General features: G+C 39.0%; 3 protein-coding genes across 3 annotated transcripts; all 3 read right to left on the reverse strand.

The window, feature by feature from the left end:
* Positions 1 to 5373: 5373 nt before the first annotated feature.
* Positions 5374 to 6306, reverse strand: LOC128398742 (olfactory receptor 14A16-like). Its single transcript, XM_053359995.1, has one exon. The coding sequence runs from the start codon at positions 6304 to 6306 to the stop codon at positions 5374 to 5376; it is 933 nt and encodes a 310-aa protein (XP_053215970.1).
* Positions 6307 to 11444: 5138 nt separating this feature from the next.
* On the reverse strand, positions 11445 to 12392 carry LOC128401020 (olfactory receptor 14A16-like). Its single transcript, XM_053363845.1, has one exon. The coding sequence runs from the start codon at positions 12390 to 12392 to the stop codon at positions 11445 to 11447; it is 948 nt and encodes a 315-aa protein (XP_053219820.1).
* Positions 12393 to 15482: 3090 nt separating this feature from the next.
* Positions 15483 to 16430, reverse strand: LOC128399384 (olfactory receptor 14I1-like). The gene has a single exon (XM_053360768.1). The coding sequence runs from the start codon at positions 16428 to 16430 to the stop codon at positions 15483 to 15485; it is 948 nt and encodes a 315-aa protein (XP_053216743.1).
* Between the last annotated feature and the right edge of the window lie 372 nt (positions 16431 to 16802).

The following is a 16802-nucleotide window of genomic DNA, read 5'->3' on the forward strand; positions in this document are numbered from 1 at the left end:
AAAGAAATAGCAGGCTTAAGGGTCCGAATCTGGAGTGGGACTCTAGTGAAGCAGAATAGAGGTACTTTAACCATTTGTTCCCCATAGTGGTCTCCACATCTATTTGCATTAGAAGAAAAACATCTACTGATATGAATGGGAACATTTATCCCCATAGTCCAGATTGGGAACACAACAAGGGACAAAAGATTACAATTTCTCTAATGTCATGCCAAGATTCAAAACCAGATTGGATGCTCTTTACTACCTTTCTAAATAATTCCCCCCCCCTTTCTTTTAGATGATCATCTAGTTTTGACCTTAGGTTCTGTTCAAATCTGTGTGACTTCTTAGATATACAACTTGTTCTTTTAACTAAAACATCAGTGGACTGGAATTATACCAGCTCAATTCAAGTTTCTAAATCGACAGCAGATTTCTTTTCTTATGGCAAAACCTCTGAAGTGCTGCTGTTATCTCTTTGTTCCTCATGCTATAAATGATCGGGTTCATGAAAGGAGGGACCATTGAATACAACACTGCAAGCAAGAAATCCAAGCCTGACGAGGCCCTAAAGGTTGTCCCCAAACAGGCATAGATTCCAGTGAAATAGAACAAGGAGAGCACAGCAAAATGGGGCAGGCAGGTAGAAAATGCTTTTTGCCTTCCCTTTGCAGAAGGAATAGCAAACACAGCTCTGAAAATGTGCACATAGGAAATGATTGTGAAACAAAAGCAGCTTATACATATCAGAACAGTAAAAACAAGTGCCCCAGTTTCAATGAGATACGAGGAGTTGGAACAGGAAAGCTTTAGAAGCTGTGGGATTTCACAGAAGAACTGGTTGATGTTATTGGAGCAGAAAGGGATGATAAATGTGCAGACAGTGTTCAGTGTTGCATCCAAAAACCCAAAGATCCATGCGCTGGTGGCCATTTTAATACAGACTCCCCTGTTCATTTCTCTCACATAGTTCAGTGGATTGCAGATGGCAACATAACGATCATAGGCCATGACTGTCAAGAGGACGAATTCTGATGCCCCAGCCCAAAAGAAGAAGAAGACCTGCGCCATGCATCCATAATATGAAATTCTCTTAGTGTTCATCAGGGAATTAGCCATGGCTTTGGGAACAGTGACAGAAACTCATATCAATAATATTTAAATTAACCAGGAAAAAGTACATTGGGGTTTGCAGGTGTTTGTTGAGGGCTACAGCAGTTATCACGAGAAGATTTCCAATCAAAGCTGCCAAGTAGATGAGGAAGAAACCCAAAAAGTATATAATGTGCAGCTCCAGAACATCAGAGAATCCTTTGAGCTGGAACTCATTCACAAAGCTATGGTTGCTCATTTTTTTCTTGGCAAACTGTAGCCAGCCTATAGTTAGTGAAGAAGAAAAATGCTCATTGATACTCTCAATTAATGATTTGAGTCTGCAAGAGGCATGAACAACTTTGACCCCATGCTTGTCCATCAGTCATAAATAATAGCCCACCAGAGAGTATACAAGCCTCCTGCTTTTAACTGCTTGTTCTGGACTGAGAAACTGAACGGCTGTGTGCTATGAAACACCTATGTTGGCAGTACAGCCACAATACAAGACTCTGCTAATTTTAGAGTGCCACAACTTGTGCAGGTTTGGTGTATAAAATATGCACACATATTTTAAGTAGCTTGACAACAATATGTCAGGAGTGCTCTGATGGTGTTTCCTGCTTGGCAGGGGGTTGGACTCGATGGCCCTTGTGGTCTCTTCCAACTCTATGACTCTATGACTCTATATATTATTCTGGTATACACATTTGCAGTTTTAATGAGATGTGAGAAAATCAATACTGATTTTTGAGGGGTGGGGTGTCATAGAGTTTCCTGCATATGATTTTATCCTAACAATAAATTCATGGCCTCACAACAGTAAAGATGGGTTGGCAACAGTGGTGAAGGTTTCCTCCATTAATGGATGAACTTCAGTAAAATCACAGCAATAGTCTAGACTGCAATTATTCAGAATTTTCATGGCAACATATGGGATAAGCTTTGATTTCCTCCACTGTGTGGAAAAACTGAAATGTAAAGCTAGTTCCCTAGATAATTAGAGGAAATTCTTTTTTGACAACTTCAGCTCATCATACATTCTGTGTTTGTTCAGTCACAGGTATAAGGTGAATTTTAGCAATATAACTAGTACATTAGAATCTCAAGCTAAGGACTTCTCAAATCCCAGCCATCCTCTCTTAGATTATTTTCTATTTAACCATGCCAAATATCAAGGATGTGTAACCTGTGTCATTCAATCAGCCCAGCCAGAATGGTCAGGGACAATGGAAGTTGCAATCCAGCAACATCTGTAGGGCCATCTATGATCCTATCTAGGGTTCCCATCAATTTTCTCTGAGCTAATGACTTTAGAATAAATTAAAGGAATAAATTATACCCATCTAGAATTTATTATCATCTTCTGAATGCAAAGAACTACTTTCCTTATCCAAGGGAAATCCATCTTACCTTGGATCTGCTGCTTATACACATTTGTTTGGCATATTCCATTCCATTCTCATTCCCATCAGATTATACAACTGCTTGCACTGTGGATCTGGAAAGTATAGCTGGTGTACTGTCTTGCATATGTGAAAGAAGATTATCCAACATATATTAGGAAAACAGATTATCACGGTGATGCATCCAACAAGAGAAAGGAACAAGATATTATTATTACTATAATTACTGGTTTACTGTATATATTTCTTCTAAGATTTGTACAATTTTCTCATACTTTCAGTGATCTTTCAGTATTTCTCTATTAAGGTCTTTATATTTATGTAACTTTCACAAATTTAACATGAGAAAGGATCTGTCAATTTATCTTCTATAATGAAATAAATGTGATACTGAAATCATCTACATTGTGCTCCAGGTCTCTGCTTCTGATTTCAAACTACAGTTGAAGTGTGGGTTTTTTGGGGGGAAGGAAAATTATATATGCTCCTTCTGAAACAGTACTTAGAGATTTCCCCCCCCCCAGGAGCTCAGTCCAGATTATTTCCAAAGTCCCAAGAGAATGATCATTATGTCTAAATTATTTGAGAGCCAAAGTGAGAAAAACATGTTATGGAATGCCACTGTTTGCAGAGGACAAAGGCAAATGTTCAGGATGGAGCTTTCAAATGATCCATCATGAGTGACAAACTCAGCATATTGCTGTCAGATGTGCAGATTGGTCTACAAAGTTATCCTGAACTGCTTAACTTTGAAATGCAGCTCAAATAAGTTCAAATATTAAAAAGGGGAGATTCCAGACCATGGTCTGAAGTAATGTAATTAAAAGGCATTGTTGAAGATAATGAGTTCTGGGTCCATCTCATACCTAGATGGAAGACAGCATGGAAATCCTATGTATCACATGATCTTTAGTGTGATCATTGAAGAGTGCCATCTTGAAAGAAAGGTGGTGTATAAATGTCAAGGCTTTAGGGGATTCTTATCCCTCCCCTGGCGGCAGCCAAAAAAGCAGATAAAGACGAAGAGTCCTTACCACGTAATTTATTCAGTATTCACAGAGAGACAAAGAATGTTGTCTCTATTCAACAATGACATTGCTCCAAGTAAAGTTCCACCCCCCTACATGTCCCCTATTCGATGTCACTCCTGCATCAGTTAATCTCAGCTTTCTGCCTCTGAGCTCCCTGTTCTAACCCTCAATGCCCATCTGGTCTTGGGAGAGGTGGGGTCAGGAATGCTTTCCAAGGACACTGAGTGTGTCAGCTCTCTTTCCCCTGGTGTTTCTCCTTCTTCCTGCTGTTCCTCTTCCAGTATTTCCCAGCTTCTGCCCTCTTCAGCCTCTGAACTATGCCCTTCTGCAAACCACTGTTCTAAATCTATACTGTCCTCTTGTTCTCGGGAAGGTTCAGGAGAAGGGGGGAGGGCACCATTCTTCTCCTTTTCAGTCCAGTTCCTGACAATAAATGTAATAGTGAAATTAAGAAGATTATGGGAACAGCTTCAGATATTCTTATTCTTCCCTCATTTCTCCCCAGATATCCTGCTCCATATATCATTCCAGACATTTCATGTCCTTTGGTTTCTCTGCCTTTGGTGAATTCCACCTTTGCAGTGTTCAGTTGCCTATGCTCCCTCCCTAAGTTCTATTTGGTGCCTTTTTCAACTGGAAAACCTATGACGTACCTGTGACATTGGGGGTGAGATGAGAAGAAGCTGTGCTGCTCCTTTCCTCTAGTTGTGCTATCATTGTTATGCCACATCAGCCTGCACCCCACCTCTACTCAACTGGTTCCACTTGCTAGCATGAAAGTAAAGGCATTGGAGCAAATGAGAGGGAGAAATCCATCCCTCTGTTTTTTTTCCAGGGCTATACATTGAGATCACCCTTGAAAAAAAATGTCATTGCTTTGGTAAGTAGAAAAATGTTCATTTTCACTCATCTTTAAAATGTGTTTACAGCATCTATACTGAGAAATAAAACTATAGTTCTGCAGTTCTTAAATTTCTGTAGCTTTCAACAATTTCTTCTCTTTTCAGTAACTCTCAGGTCTACTGTTGTAAATGGATTCCTACTCCGTGTTAAGCAATACCCACATTAATATTATTGCTGACAACCATATTCAATGAATTTATAAGAAAGTACAGTTTCCTACAGAGTGCAAGGTCAGACTACTACATGGTTAGAGCTGACTTCATACAATCTAGGACTTTGATGCTGCACTACACATCCTCCAATAGGGTCTGTGTGATGTGAGCCTTGGATTTTTATGTATATAGGTGACTAATGTCAGTGGAAGATTAAAAGATCATTTTTAAAAATTAATTTTATTTATTTCATAAAATTTATATTGTGTTTGACTGTAGAAAACTTCAAAGTGAGTTAAAGAAAGAATAAAACAGCAATATTACTAGTAAAAACAATTAAAACATTTTTTTAATTAAAAAAACCAGAAATAAACTGAAAACACATCGCCATTTCAATCCTCTGTGTAGGCTTATCTAGCCAAAAATATTTTCAGCAGGCATCCAAAAGAGTACAGTGCAGGCACCTGCCTGATGTCAGTAGGCAGGGAGTTCCACAGTATAGGTGCCACCACACTAGTATATATATATTTCTTACAAATGCAGAACATATATTATGTGGTGCCTGTAACAGTGATGAACTTTTGACAAAATGCATCCGTTGTTACTCATACTCAGGACTGAACTCAAAGGATTCAAATAACTTCAGTGCAATAGTTTAAATGGGTGAGGATGACTAGATAGATTGATACATGCATACACATATCTATGTTATGTCCCGTTTCATTCTGGCATTTGCCTATAAAAGTGCATTGTTTCTAATTAAACCTCACAGGACTGGATACCGGATTCACAGTGGGAAAAGCTTCCTTATTTACTGTAAGAAACAATGTACTGAAACATTTTGCAAAGTGCAACTTTGATGTCCCTGTTCCTCATGGTATAAATAACTGGATTCATCAGTGGAGGTACTACAGAATATAATACAGAAATCACCAGATCCAGATCTGAAGGTGCACCTGAGACAGGCTTCAAGTAGGCAATGGCACCAGTACTTATAAATAAGGAGACAACAATGAGATGTGGTAGGCAAGTCGAGAAGGCCTTATTCCGTCCTTGAGTAGTAGGGATTCTGAGCACTGACTTAAAAATCTGCACATAGGAAACAACTATGAAACCAAAACAGGTAAAGACTATAAATGCACTGAAAGCAATAACTCCAACTTCAATGAGGTACAAATTATCACAGGAAATTTTCAGCAGTTGTGGGATTTCACAGAAGAACTGGTTGATGATGTTGGAGCAGAAGGTGATGGCAAAAGTGCTACCGGTGTGTAAGGCCGAGTAAAGAAGGCCAGCTATCCATGCACTGGCTGCCATCTGGATGCAGGCTTTCCTGCCCATCACTGTCTCATAGTGCAGTGGGTCACAGATGGCAACATACCTATCATACGCCATGCCTGTGAGCAAGAACAAATCTGAGATCAAGAAGAAGAACAAAGAATACACTTGTGCAACACACCCAGAAAATGAAATCTCTCTGGTGTTCCAAAGTGAATTGATCATGGCATTGGGGATGGTGACAGAAATGGAACCAAGGTCAACAACAGATAAATTCACCAAGAAAAAGTACATGGGGGTATGAAGTTGTTGATCCAGGGAAACTGCTGAGATGATAAGAAAATTTGCTGTCAAGGCTGCCAAGTAAATCACTAAAAAAAGAGTGAAGTACAAAACGTTTTGCTCCCAGTTGTCAGAAAAATCCAAGAGAAGAAAAGTAGGAAGGACAGTTGAATTAGGCATTTTCTCCTACAGATGTGACATGGCTGCTGATACATAAGAGAGAAAGAGAGCTTATTTAATGCATGTATTCAGCAATTTATTAACGTTTTTCATGATTGTCACAATCAGTAACGATAGAAATGAAGCATTATATATGTGTGTATAACACACACACACACACACAAGCATTATAGCTAATGAAAAAGCAGGTATATCATCCCCGTTATGATAGACAGCTTTATGGAAGAAAAGAGAATTCAAAAAATTAGAGTTGCAACCCTATATGCTTTTGAACAGAAATACATAAAATTTTGCTGTGAATGATGTACCTGAGATGTTGTCAAAGCTTGCCAGGTTGTGGTTTACAACCATCAAAGACTCAACTGCTTGAGTCAAAGAAAAGGAAAGCATTTCAAAAGCCTGAAAATTCTTTTCTGGTTCAGGGTAAAATCTGAACTGGGGGAGAACTGGAGAAGAACTTGTGGACCCTCTCATTGCTCCTAAACACAGCTTCCTGCTACCCAAAAAGAAACATGGGAATAAATGAAGTTGCTTAACTCTGAGTCAGAACTTTGGTCTATCTAACTGAAAACTGTCTACATGGACTGGCAGCAGTTCTACAGATGTTCCAACAAGGATCTCTCCAGTCCCTACATGGATATGCCAAGTACATGTAACTATGTGGAAAAAAAGGATATAAATGTTAAAAAGAGGAGCAAAAGACAGAAAATATGCTTTCAGGGACTTTGTTTTAGTCAATCAAAAGGCTCTCAGTTCATTAAAGTTTATGTTCCACCATGCCACAAAGTCTATGCCACAATTCTGTTAAACTTTAAAGTGCCACAGAAATCTATAGGTCATTTCTTGTTATACATTTGAAAGCATATCCAAGCTCATTTGAAGCACATGACTTTCCCCCAAAGAACCTTTAAACATGTGCTTTAAGTGTGAGTTATGTTTGCTTTCAGTGTATAGCTTGGATCTGCCCTATGTTGGTTTTCCTGCAACAAATTAGACACAACTAACATGTCTGGAAGTATGGCTTAACACCAAGTTTTTGGAAATGGTCACATTGAATAAATTTATAACACATAAAAAGCCCCCCTCCCCCACTTCTATTGTACCTATACATACCAGTAAAGGATACGGTCCTTTTCCTTCAATGGGGATGCCCAATATGCTGCCAACTTTGTTTATTCCCACATATTCCAATGACATTTGCTGGAAAGGAGGCCTCCTGTCCAGTTATGAGTAATCCTGATCTAATAAACTCTACTCATTGTTTAACAATTCTTTCAGCAATTTTTATTTTCAAAACTATATAGATCTTAATTCTGATCGTAAAACAGGAGATGGTTTGATTATTGAATTATATGTGTCATTAAAGAATCAGTATTTGGGAGCTAGTGACTATTTTAGCTAATATATCTAAATTAAGTGTTGAATTGCACAGCTGATTCTTCAGAGTCACTGCATTTGGTGGTGGTGGTGGGGGACACAGGTGCACATAGTGTGCTGAAAAAGGGCGCACACACTCCCAGCTGTGCTGCTGAAGTCTAACAAATGAGATGAGATGAAGAGATTTGTGAAAATTAAAGACAACATATGTTTGTGTTCCTGTGAGAAGATAAGACACTATGTATGTTTTTGTGTGTAAGAGAGAGTAGAGGAAGTTTGCATTCAGCAAAAGAGAAGAGTGCATACACGGGGCATTAACCTATACATTTAAATAGTGCAAGTGTGTGCACTCAGAAGCAGATCCCACTGTGTTCAGTCAGCTATATTCACGTACAAAAATGCAAGGTGCATGTGCTTAGGTAAGGGTGCAATCCTAGGTACACATATCTGGCAGTTGGTCACATTGAATTTAAAGGGGATTGCTTTTCAGTAATCACAGATCTTTTGCTTTCTGTATGGAGTCCATACCACATGAACAGATGCATGCAGAAACCAGGTTACTGCACTTTACCATAAAAATACAGCAGCTACAGAATATTTACTGCCAGTATTAAGCAGCCCAGAGACATCCCAGTTATGAAATGGTAGGTTGTGATTTTTTTGATGCTGACACTGATTTCAGTCTATGTATTGACTTGACAGTTACACACTGCTTAACACGTATATTAAATATTTCAAGGGTTCAGACTGCTTCACAATGTTATCTAGGTAATGCTTACAACAATTGAAATATCTAGCCTGCAGTTGCTTTCTCAATGTTAAAGTGCATTTAGCAGATGTAAGGAGAGGATGTTGTGATGGATTATGTCCTGCCACCTGCCAAGTTTTCTACATTGCAAATTATTCTTTGGCATTTCCTACTGCATGACAATAGGGAAAACACTAGGAGGGAGAGTTTATTCTTTCCTTCTTTGTTACCTTTGCATGCTGCATTGTCATTAGTCTTGCTTGATTTATTCATTTGTATTTCATGAAAATAAAGTCAAAATCTCTAAAACGAGCTTCTTGATTTTCCATATCTTCTATAGCAATGAGCTGTGTGGGTAAATATGTACCTTGTAGTGACAAGGTTTTATGACTCTACACTCTGCATGTGTCCTTGGAGAAACTACAAATCCCAGTAGCATTCAATAGTAGTGGTCCCAAGAGAAATTATCTATGGATCGAAATGTGTCTTATGTAAAACACATGAGGAGTGTTCCTATTTTTATGACAAAGGAGCACTATTCTCTCCCCAAAATATATTGCATCACATACAAGGTATATATTCTGTGTGGAAAACAATAAATGCAATAGCCTGGCCAGCATGATTGTTCCACTTAAGAAAAAAAAGTGAGTGACACTGCACAAATTAGGACATTTCAAACAATCCAGACATCACATATGATGCACATAGTGGATGCTTGTGACTGGTGTCATTCTATTATCACATTGTAGTGTAGCCCAGAGATTTCATGACCTTGACTTCAATGTAGTTGAAAATTCAGTTAGGTCAACTTCACCTCCATTAATTCCTACCACCATTCATATTGAGTAGTAGTAAAGTCTTCTGTTCATGTCCATGTTAGTCTCCCCACTGTGATCACATATTGGAATAATATTTCATAATTCTTTTTTTTAGTTATATATCCTTTAAGTTCTTTAAGTTACACCCAGTTCTGTATATTTAGGGTTTTCCCAGATCTTGTCCCACTTAAATGGGGTCAGCAGTGATATTTTTCTAGAAAAAGAGGTGCTGGAACTCACCATGAACACCTCCCTTGCAATAGCAATGGTGCCCACCTGATAGGTGCTGGAACTGAGTTCCGATGAGTTCTGGTTGAAGAAAAACCCTGGGGTCAGGGAGATATATATTTGGTGCTGGCCACATACCAGGAAAAGGGCATCTGATTGGTTATATTTCTACACCTGTTGACAATTAAACCCCCCCCCCCCAAAAAAAAACTATTGTCTTGGGAAGTGTAAATTAGGAAGCTTTGCCTTTAAATGCAAATTGCTCCAAATCTTTTCCCCATTTCTATGATCAGCTAACAATTGCTTCTGGGGCGTTTTATATGTAATTTGAATGTGATCAGTTATTTTTCAATTTCCTCATGTGAAGACTTTAAATTACTTTAAATCATATGTCTGAAATTACTGTATGTTACTTGGTACAAAGCTGAAGACCTATTTTACCCACAGCCTTATTCAGCTTGACTCTATGCTATAGATTTTCTAAGCAGAAGGGAATGGGAAGTGACCCTGCTGGCAGGTACTGGCAAGACTGAGAAGCACTTCTATCAATAAAGTGAGGCAATTGAGGGCTTCTCTAAAACCATGCTGAAAAACTTCTATCAATGTTCTTTGATCTAACATTGTCATTTGGTGGGATGAAGTATATTCTACAAGTTTTGGCGGATTATTTAGCAGTGGCCATTTCCGCATAGAGCTAGACTTTCACAGCAGTCCATGCTCTGTTAACCTTCTTATTGAACTGCTGCATTGCATTACACATGGTGTTGCCCTTGAATATGACTAAAAAGCCTTAGTTGGTGCAGAACTTGGCTGCCAGATGGAGTCATGTTACTCCAATTATAAGTGGCTGGCACTGGAACTTACCTTTGTAACTACCCATATTAGCCTGCATGTCACATACATTCTTAGGTTAAGGTCTTTTGCTGAGTCCTGTCCTCAGCAGAGCTGCTTTGTTTGTTTATTGTTATGTGTTTTGTATTTTTATAATGTAGACCACCCTATGAGCATGGGCTGAAGGGCAGAACATAAATTTAATAAAATATAGTAATTTGCAAGCCCAGTCGCATTGTTGCCAACCCCTGGCTCAGTCTCTACATGTAAAATATGATTAATAATTCAGACAAACAACTATCTGGATTTTAAATGGCCACAACTTTATTCATTACAGATATAGGTGGAATTTTGGCTCAGGCATTGAGTGCATATCCATTCCAGCTTCCTGCTGGAGGACTGGAACCACAATCAAGTCATGGATGGCAGTGGTCTTATGAATCATTGCCTAGCATTGCACAGCAACACCTTCAGGTCATGTGGGTTTCCCTTGTTGATTCCAGTATCCAACCAGTCAAGACCAGACCCAGAGGCAGGGATAGTCTTCAAACAATGACTAAGCCTGCCTCCTTGGTAATGACATGGCTTGGTCTTAGCGTAACTCCTCCTCCTACCCATGATCACTGAGATTGGATGTCCCAGTGCATCCCCCCCCCCCTTTGGAACTTGCCCCATAACTTTATCAAATGAGAGAGATAAAGGATGCAGAGCCCTCAAATATTCCACAGTACTACCCCACAATATATTTTATTCCTAGTATTATTTATTGTCTGCAGCATGAAGTTTCAGATTCAATGCATTACTTTAAAATATATTTTATTATCAAATAGAAACCAATATATGCACAACGTCCTTCAACCGAATTGAACCTTTTCTAACTGAACAAGATAATCAAAAGACTTTCTCTTAAGATTTGCTGACACAGTTAAGTCTGATTGCACTACATTTGAATGTGTTGGAGTGAAATAGACAATCTTAAAAGTGGTAGAAGGACCACTTAGAAAACATAGAATAACATAGAAAATTGGATGAAGGGAACACAGAGCAATCCCTAAGATATATTAAAATGATTACAGTTCAAGCTGAAAAATTGTAGAGCCAACCATTCACATGCAGAAACAGATTCAACCTGGTTTTTATAGAACTCTAAATATACTTTTAGAAGAATGCCCTAAATGTAAGAGTTTCCACAAAGCAGTTTTGATTTCTTTGTTTCTCATGCTGTAGATGAATGGATTCAACATAGGAGGAATTATGGTATATATAACAGAAAAATATATATCCAAATCAGAAGAAACACTACTGGGAGGCCGTGCATAGGCAAAGATTGCAGTGAACACAAACACAGAGACAACTGTGAGGTGGGGAAGACAAGTTGAGAGGGCTTTTTTCTTACCATGTACTGAAGGAATTTTGCGCACAGCAGCAAACACCTGCATGTATGTTATGATGATGAAAATGAAGCATCCTATTCCTATAAAAACCCCTATCAAAATAAACCCTGCTTCAACTAGGTAAATGTTAGAGCAGGAGAGCATCAGCAACTTTGGGATTTCACAGAAAAATTGATTGACAGTGTTTGAACAGAAGGTGTTTGCAAACGTGCCACAAGTGTGTAACATGGCATAAAGAAGACTTGTAATCCACACAGTGACGATCATCTGAATACAAGCTGCTTTGTGCATTATTGTCTCATATTGTAAAGGGTTGCAGATGGCAACAAACCGATCGTGTGCCATTACCATTAGAAGGGAAAGGTCTGATGCTGAAAAGAAGAAGAAGAAGAAAACTTGAACCACACACCCAGAATATGAAATTGACCTGCTGTTCATGATGGAATTGACCATTGATTTCGGTATGATGGCAGAAACGGAGCCAACATCCATCAGTGCCAAGTTTGTTAGGAAAAAATACATAGGTTTGTGCAGATGATGATCAAGGGCTACCGCTGCAACGATAAGAAGATTCCCAGTCACTGTTGTCATGTACATTCCTAGGAACAGAAAGAAGTGTAAGATTTGTAGTTTTCGAACTTCTGAGAATTCTTTCAGCAGAAAGATGGATATTGAAGTAAGATTGCTCATTTTGCCTTGATTCGTTGCATTCATTCTGTAGAAGGAAGAATCTGAGAAGTGTCAACGTGTCAATATTCATTAACCAGTTATTTCAAACAAGTTCCTCATTGCATCTTTCCTACATTTATGTGGAATATTTACCAGGGCACCATTGTTCATTTTAAAGTCAAACAGTATGATGACAGTTGAATCAGCAGCATCATGTTTCAAGTATATATGATACCAATTGAACATGGATAGATGACAGGAAAAGAGAAACTTGATAAATGTCAAGTTTACATCAAATCTACTCAATCCCATTAAAGCATTTTGAAATACCTTTAATAGCAAGATTCAATTTCTCTTGCCAAAGATATGCAAGTCCATGTATCTTCTCCATGAAGTACTTTCAACCTTCCTGTGCCCCTTGCCACAGAACATGTAACTGATGTTTTTTGTCTTTGAAATGTCTGCATATGTAAGGATGCGGGAAAGCAAATTATTTTTAGAATGTTTTGTCAACTTGGGATCTTACTCCCAAGTTGATGAAACAGCTGATCAGAAAACATTGTTGAAACTCTTCAAGTTCATGTTGCTTCTTCTCCTTTTTTTAGCATGCATGATGAAATAAATGCAACAAGTGATTGAAAACATGAAAAATGTTCACAAGTGGGCTGGCATTTGTATGTATATATGTACAGTATATGTGTGTATGTGTATTCAAGAAGTCAGTGTTGATTCAGTAGATGATATTGGGGTTTCATACACGATTAATATAACATAATTGTATCTATGTAAGAATGATATGTAGGGCTAAAATTCCTTGAGGTAAATACTGAATCTGAAAGAAGGCCCACATCTCCAGTTCAAATTTTAACATCAGTATTAAAGGAGAACTGGTGTATAACAAACCACAGTTATTTATCTAGTGAAGTGAGTGCTCCTTCCCCCTACCCACCACCCCATAGACAATGCTGTTCCATTGAGACAAAGGCAAATGAGATAGATATCAACGAATGCAACAACTCCTGGATGTCAAGATCCAGATTTTGGGCAAGTACTCTTGGATGAGAGAACCCCAGCAGAGATTTAAATCACAAAACATGCAGCAAAGTAAAGCAAGGTGATACAGGCCATTAGACCTTTAAAACATCCACTTCTACGTTGCTTCCAAAGTTCACCTCTTCCCTTTGCATAGAAAGAGACCACACATTTGGCAAGCAAGTTGAAAAAAAGTTTATTTACAAACTTTTCAAATGTCAGATTCATGTGCTTTTCTATACAGCAGTAAAAAAAACAAAAAACAAATAATGCTTTTCCTGCATTATGTATTCATGTGTGTACATGTATTCAGTATGTGGTATGAGGGTGTGTGTGTGTGTGTGTGTGTGTGTGTGAGAGAGAGAGAGAGAGAGAGAGAGAGAGAGAGAGAGAGACACATAGAGTGTGTCACAGAGTGATTGTGGGAGGCAGAAAGGGAGGGAACGGTGAGGAAAAGGGTGGAATAAAGGAGAGCTAGAGGAAAGTGAGAAGAAAAACCCAGTGAGCAAAGATTACATAGAAAAGGGAGGGACTTTTTTGTTTTTTGTTTTCAAAATGATTAAAGGGGTGTGTGCACAGAAAACAGAGAAGAAGGGGCATGGAAATGGGTGTGTTTGTGAAGTGGAGGGGTTGTGAAAAGTAAGTAGGGAGGAGGGGAAAGACAGTGATGGTGAAAATTAGGGTGCAAATGGAGTTACAAGAAAAAGTGGAAAGAAGATGGCATAAGGGGCATGGAAGGGTATGACAAAAAGGAAGGAATGGTGGCTGCATAATTGGGCAGGATGTGTGCTTAGTAGTTTCAATGAGTGCAAGGAGGAAGACCACAAGAGTCATCTAGTCCAACCCCGTGAAATGCAGGAATCTTTTGTCCAAAATGGGTTCAAATCCACAACCTTGAGATTCAGAGTCTCATGCTCTACTGACTGAGCTATGAGATTTTGCAAGGTGAACAATACAAAGCGTGTTCTCCCTCATGGAGAGCACGTGTTGCGGTGGGGGCTGACGAGACACCTCACTGTTGCTAGGCAAAAGAGTTTGGCCATCTTTTAAGCAGGGGCGGGCTGTTACTGGGGAAATTTATATGTTGCCATTTATTGATTGACAGCCCTATTTGTTAAAAACATTGCACGCAGCTATGATATTCCTCTTTTCTCTGCGTGCTTCGGATCACTCGCCCTCCCTTCCCTAATGTTAGGCTGTTTGCTTGACCTTGCTATGCCTGTCATGGGGTCATCTGCTTTGGGGCAGGGGCCCGGTAGGAATTTTGTCCATTTGGCTGATTGGCTGGTGCCATTCGGTTTTTGCCTACTGCGTAGCAAATTGTCAAAACTTGTAAGGTTGCGGTTAGGCATTGGTTTGGGAATTGGTTGCTGGAGGGGTATGGATTTGGCTGTGCCTGCCCCTCTAAAATGCTGCTGCTGCTGCTTCTGCTTCAAGGGTTTTCCATTAAAGGAACCCAGGGGCACCCCATGCTTTTGTCCGAAACCCCCTGGCAAGGGGCTAGGGGCACGCAAGAGCCCCTGGGAGCATTCTGGGGAGAGGTGAGGCATGGTTCCCAGTCCTGTCTCTCTCCCCAGGTGACTTACCCTTGCTGACTTCACGGGGGGTGCGAATGTCAGAGCTGTCCCCGTGCGGGGTCAGTTAGTCGCTACCAATGCCTAAGCAACCACTCACATTGCTGTAATTTTAATCAAGTTGTGGCCAAAATTATGCCAAAAACCTTAAACAAAAATTAAGTGTCATTGTGTTTTTATTTGGTGTGTCTTGGGGACCTCGGCACACAATAAAAACATAATTATGATGAGGTGAAACCTGGTTTTCTTCAAAACTTTCTTACAAAGCTTTAGATTTTGATGTTGTTGAAATGGTTGTTGTCTTTTATTATATTTGAATCTCTTGTAAATGAAATAAAAAATTCACAATAGGAATGAAGAGGAACAATCAAGGCTAAAAAGACATGGATAATAAGGAGAAGGAATCACAGAGCAATGTCTAATGAATATTAAAATGCTTACATTGCAAAGTGGAAAAAATTCCAGTGTTAACCACACATATGCAGAAGAGGAAACAAAACCATTTCTATAGAACTCTAAATGTACTTCTGGCAGAATGCCTGAAATCTAAGAGTTTCCACAAAGCAGTCTTGATTTCTTTGTTTCTCATGCTGTAGATGAATGGATTCAACATGGGAGAAATTATGGTATAGATCACAGCAAAAGCTACATCAAGAAAGGAAGAAACATTACTGGGAGGCTTTGCGTAGGCAAATATTGCCGTGCCCAGAAACAAAGATACCACCGTGAGGTGGGGAAGGCAAGTAGAGAGGGCTTTTTTCTTACCATGCACCGAAGGTATTCTGCGCACTACAGCAAATACCTGCATGTACGTTATGAGGATGAAAATTAAGCATCCTAGTGCTATAAAACACCCAAGCACAATCAGCCCAGCTTCAACTAGGTAAATGTTAGAGTAGGAGAGCTTTAGTAACTTTGGGACTTCACAGAAGAACTGATTGACAACATTAGAAGAGAAGGTGATTGCAAAAGTGCTGCAAGTGTGTAGCATGGAATAAAGAAGACTTGTAATCCACACAATGACAATCATTTGAATACAAGCTCCTTTGTACATAATCATCTCATATTGTAATGGGTTGCAAATGGCAACATAGCGATCGTGTGCCATTACTGTTAGAAGGGAAAGATCAGCGAATGTAAAGAAGAAGTAGAAGAAAACTTGAGCCACGCACCCAGAATATGAAATTGACCTGCTGTTCATGATGGAGTTCGCCATAGATTTGGGTATGATGGCAGAAACGGAGCCAACATCCATCAATGCCAAGTTCGTTAGGAAAAAATACATAGGTTTGTGCAGGTGATGGTCAAATGCTACTGCAACAATGATTAGAAGATTCCCAGCCAGGGTTGTCAAGTAGAATCCTAAGAACAGAAAGAAATGTAAGATCTGTAGTTCTCGTACGTCTGAGAATTCCCTCAGCAAAAACATGGAAATGGATGTAAGATTGCTCATTTTGTCTTCAGTACTTGCATTCATTCTGTAGAAGGAAGAAACTGGGAAGTGTTAATATGGCAATATTAACTGGTTATTTAAAACAGGTTTATTCATATTTCACTATAAACGCCATCAGATTTTGCTTTGATGAACAGTTGTGAAACAGTTGTGCATAGTGATGACACCAAAACGTTCCATTTGTAAGCTATATCTCATACATTTATTATTATTAAATGTATTAAGAAGTGCAGTTGCCACCCAATAAACATTAATATTCTTTTGTAATACAAAAAAATATTGAATATATGATAATTGAAATTTTCATTTCTGCTAGTTTTCTGAATATTTCTGAGACTCTACAGCTGCAAATACGACATTTTAAGTGCATTA

This window comes from Podarcis raffonei, chromosome 13 (genome assembly GCF_027172205.1).
Source record: "Podarcis raffonei isolate rPodRaf1 chromosome 13, rPodRaf1.pri, whole genome shotgun sequence".
Classification (NCBI taxonomy): Eukaryota; Metazoa; Chordata; class Lepidosauria; order Squamata; family Lacertidae; genus Podarcis; species Podarcis raffonei.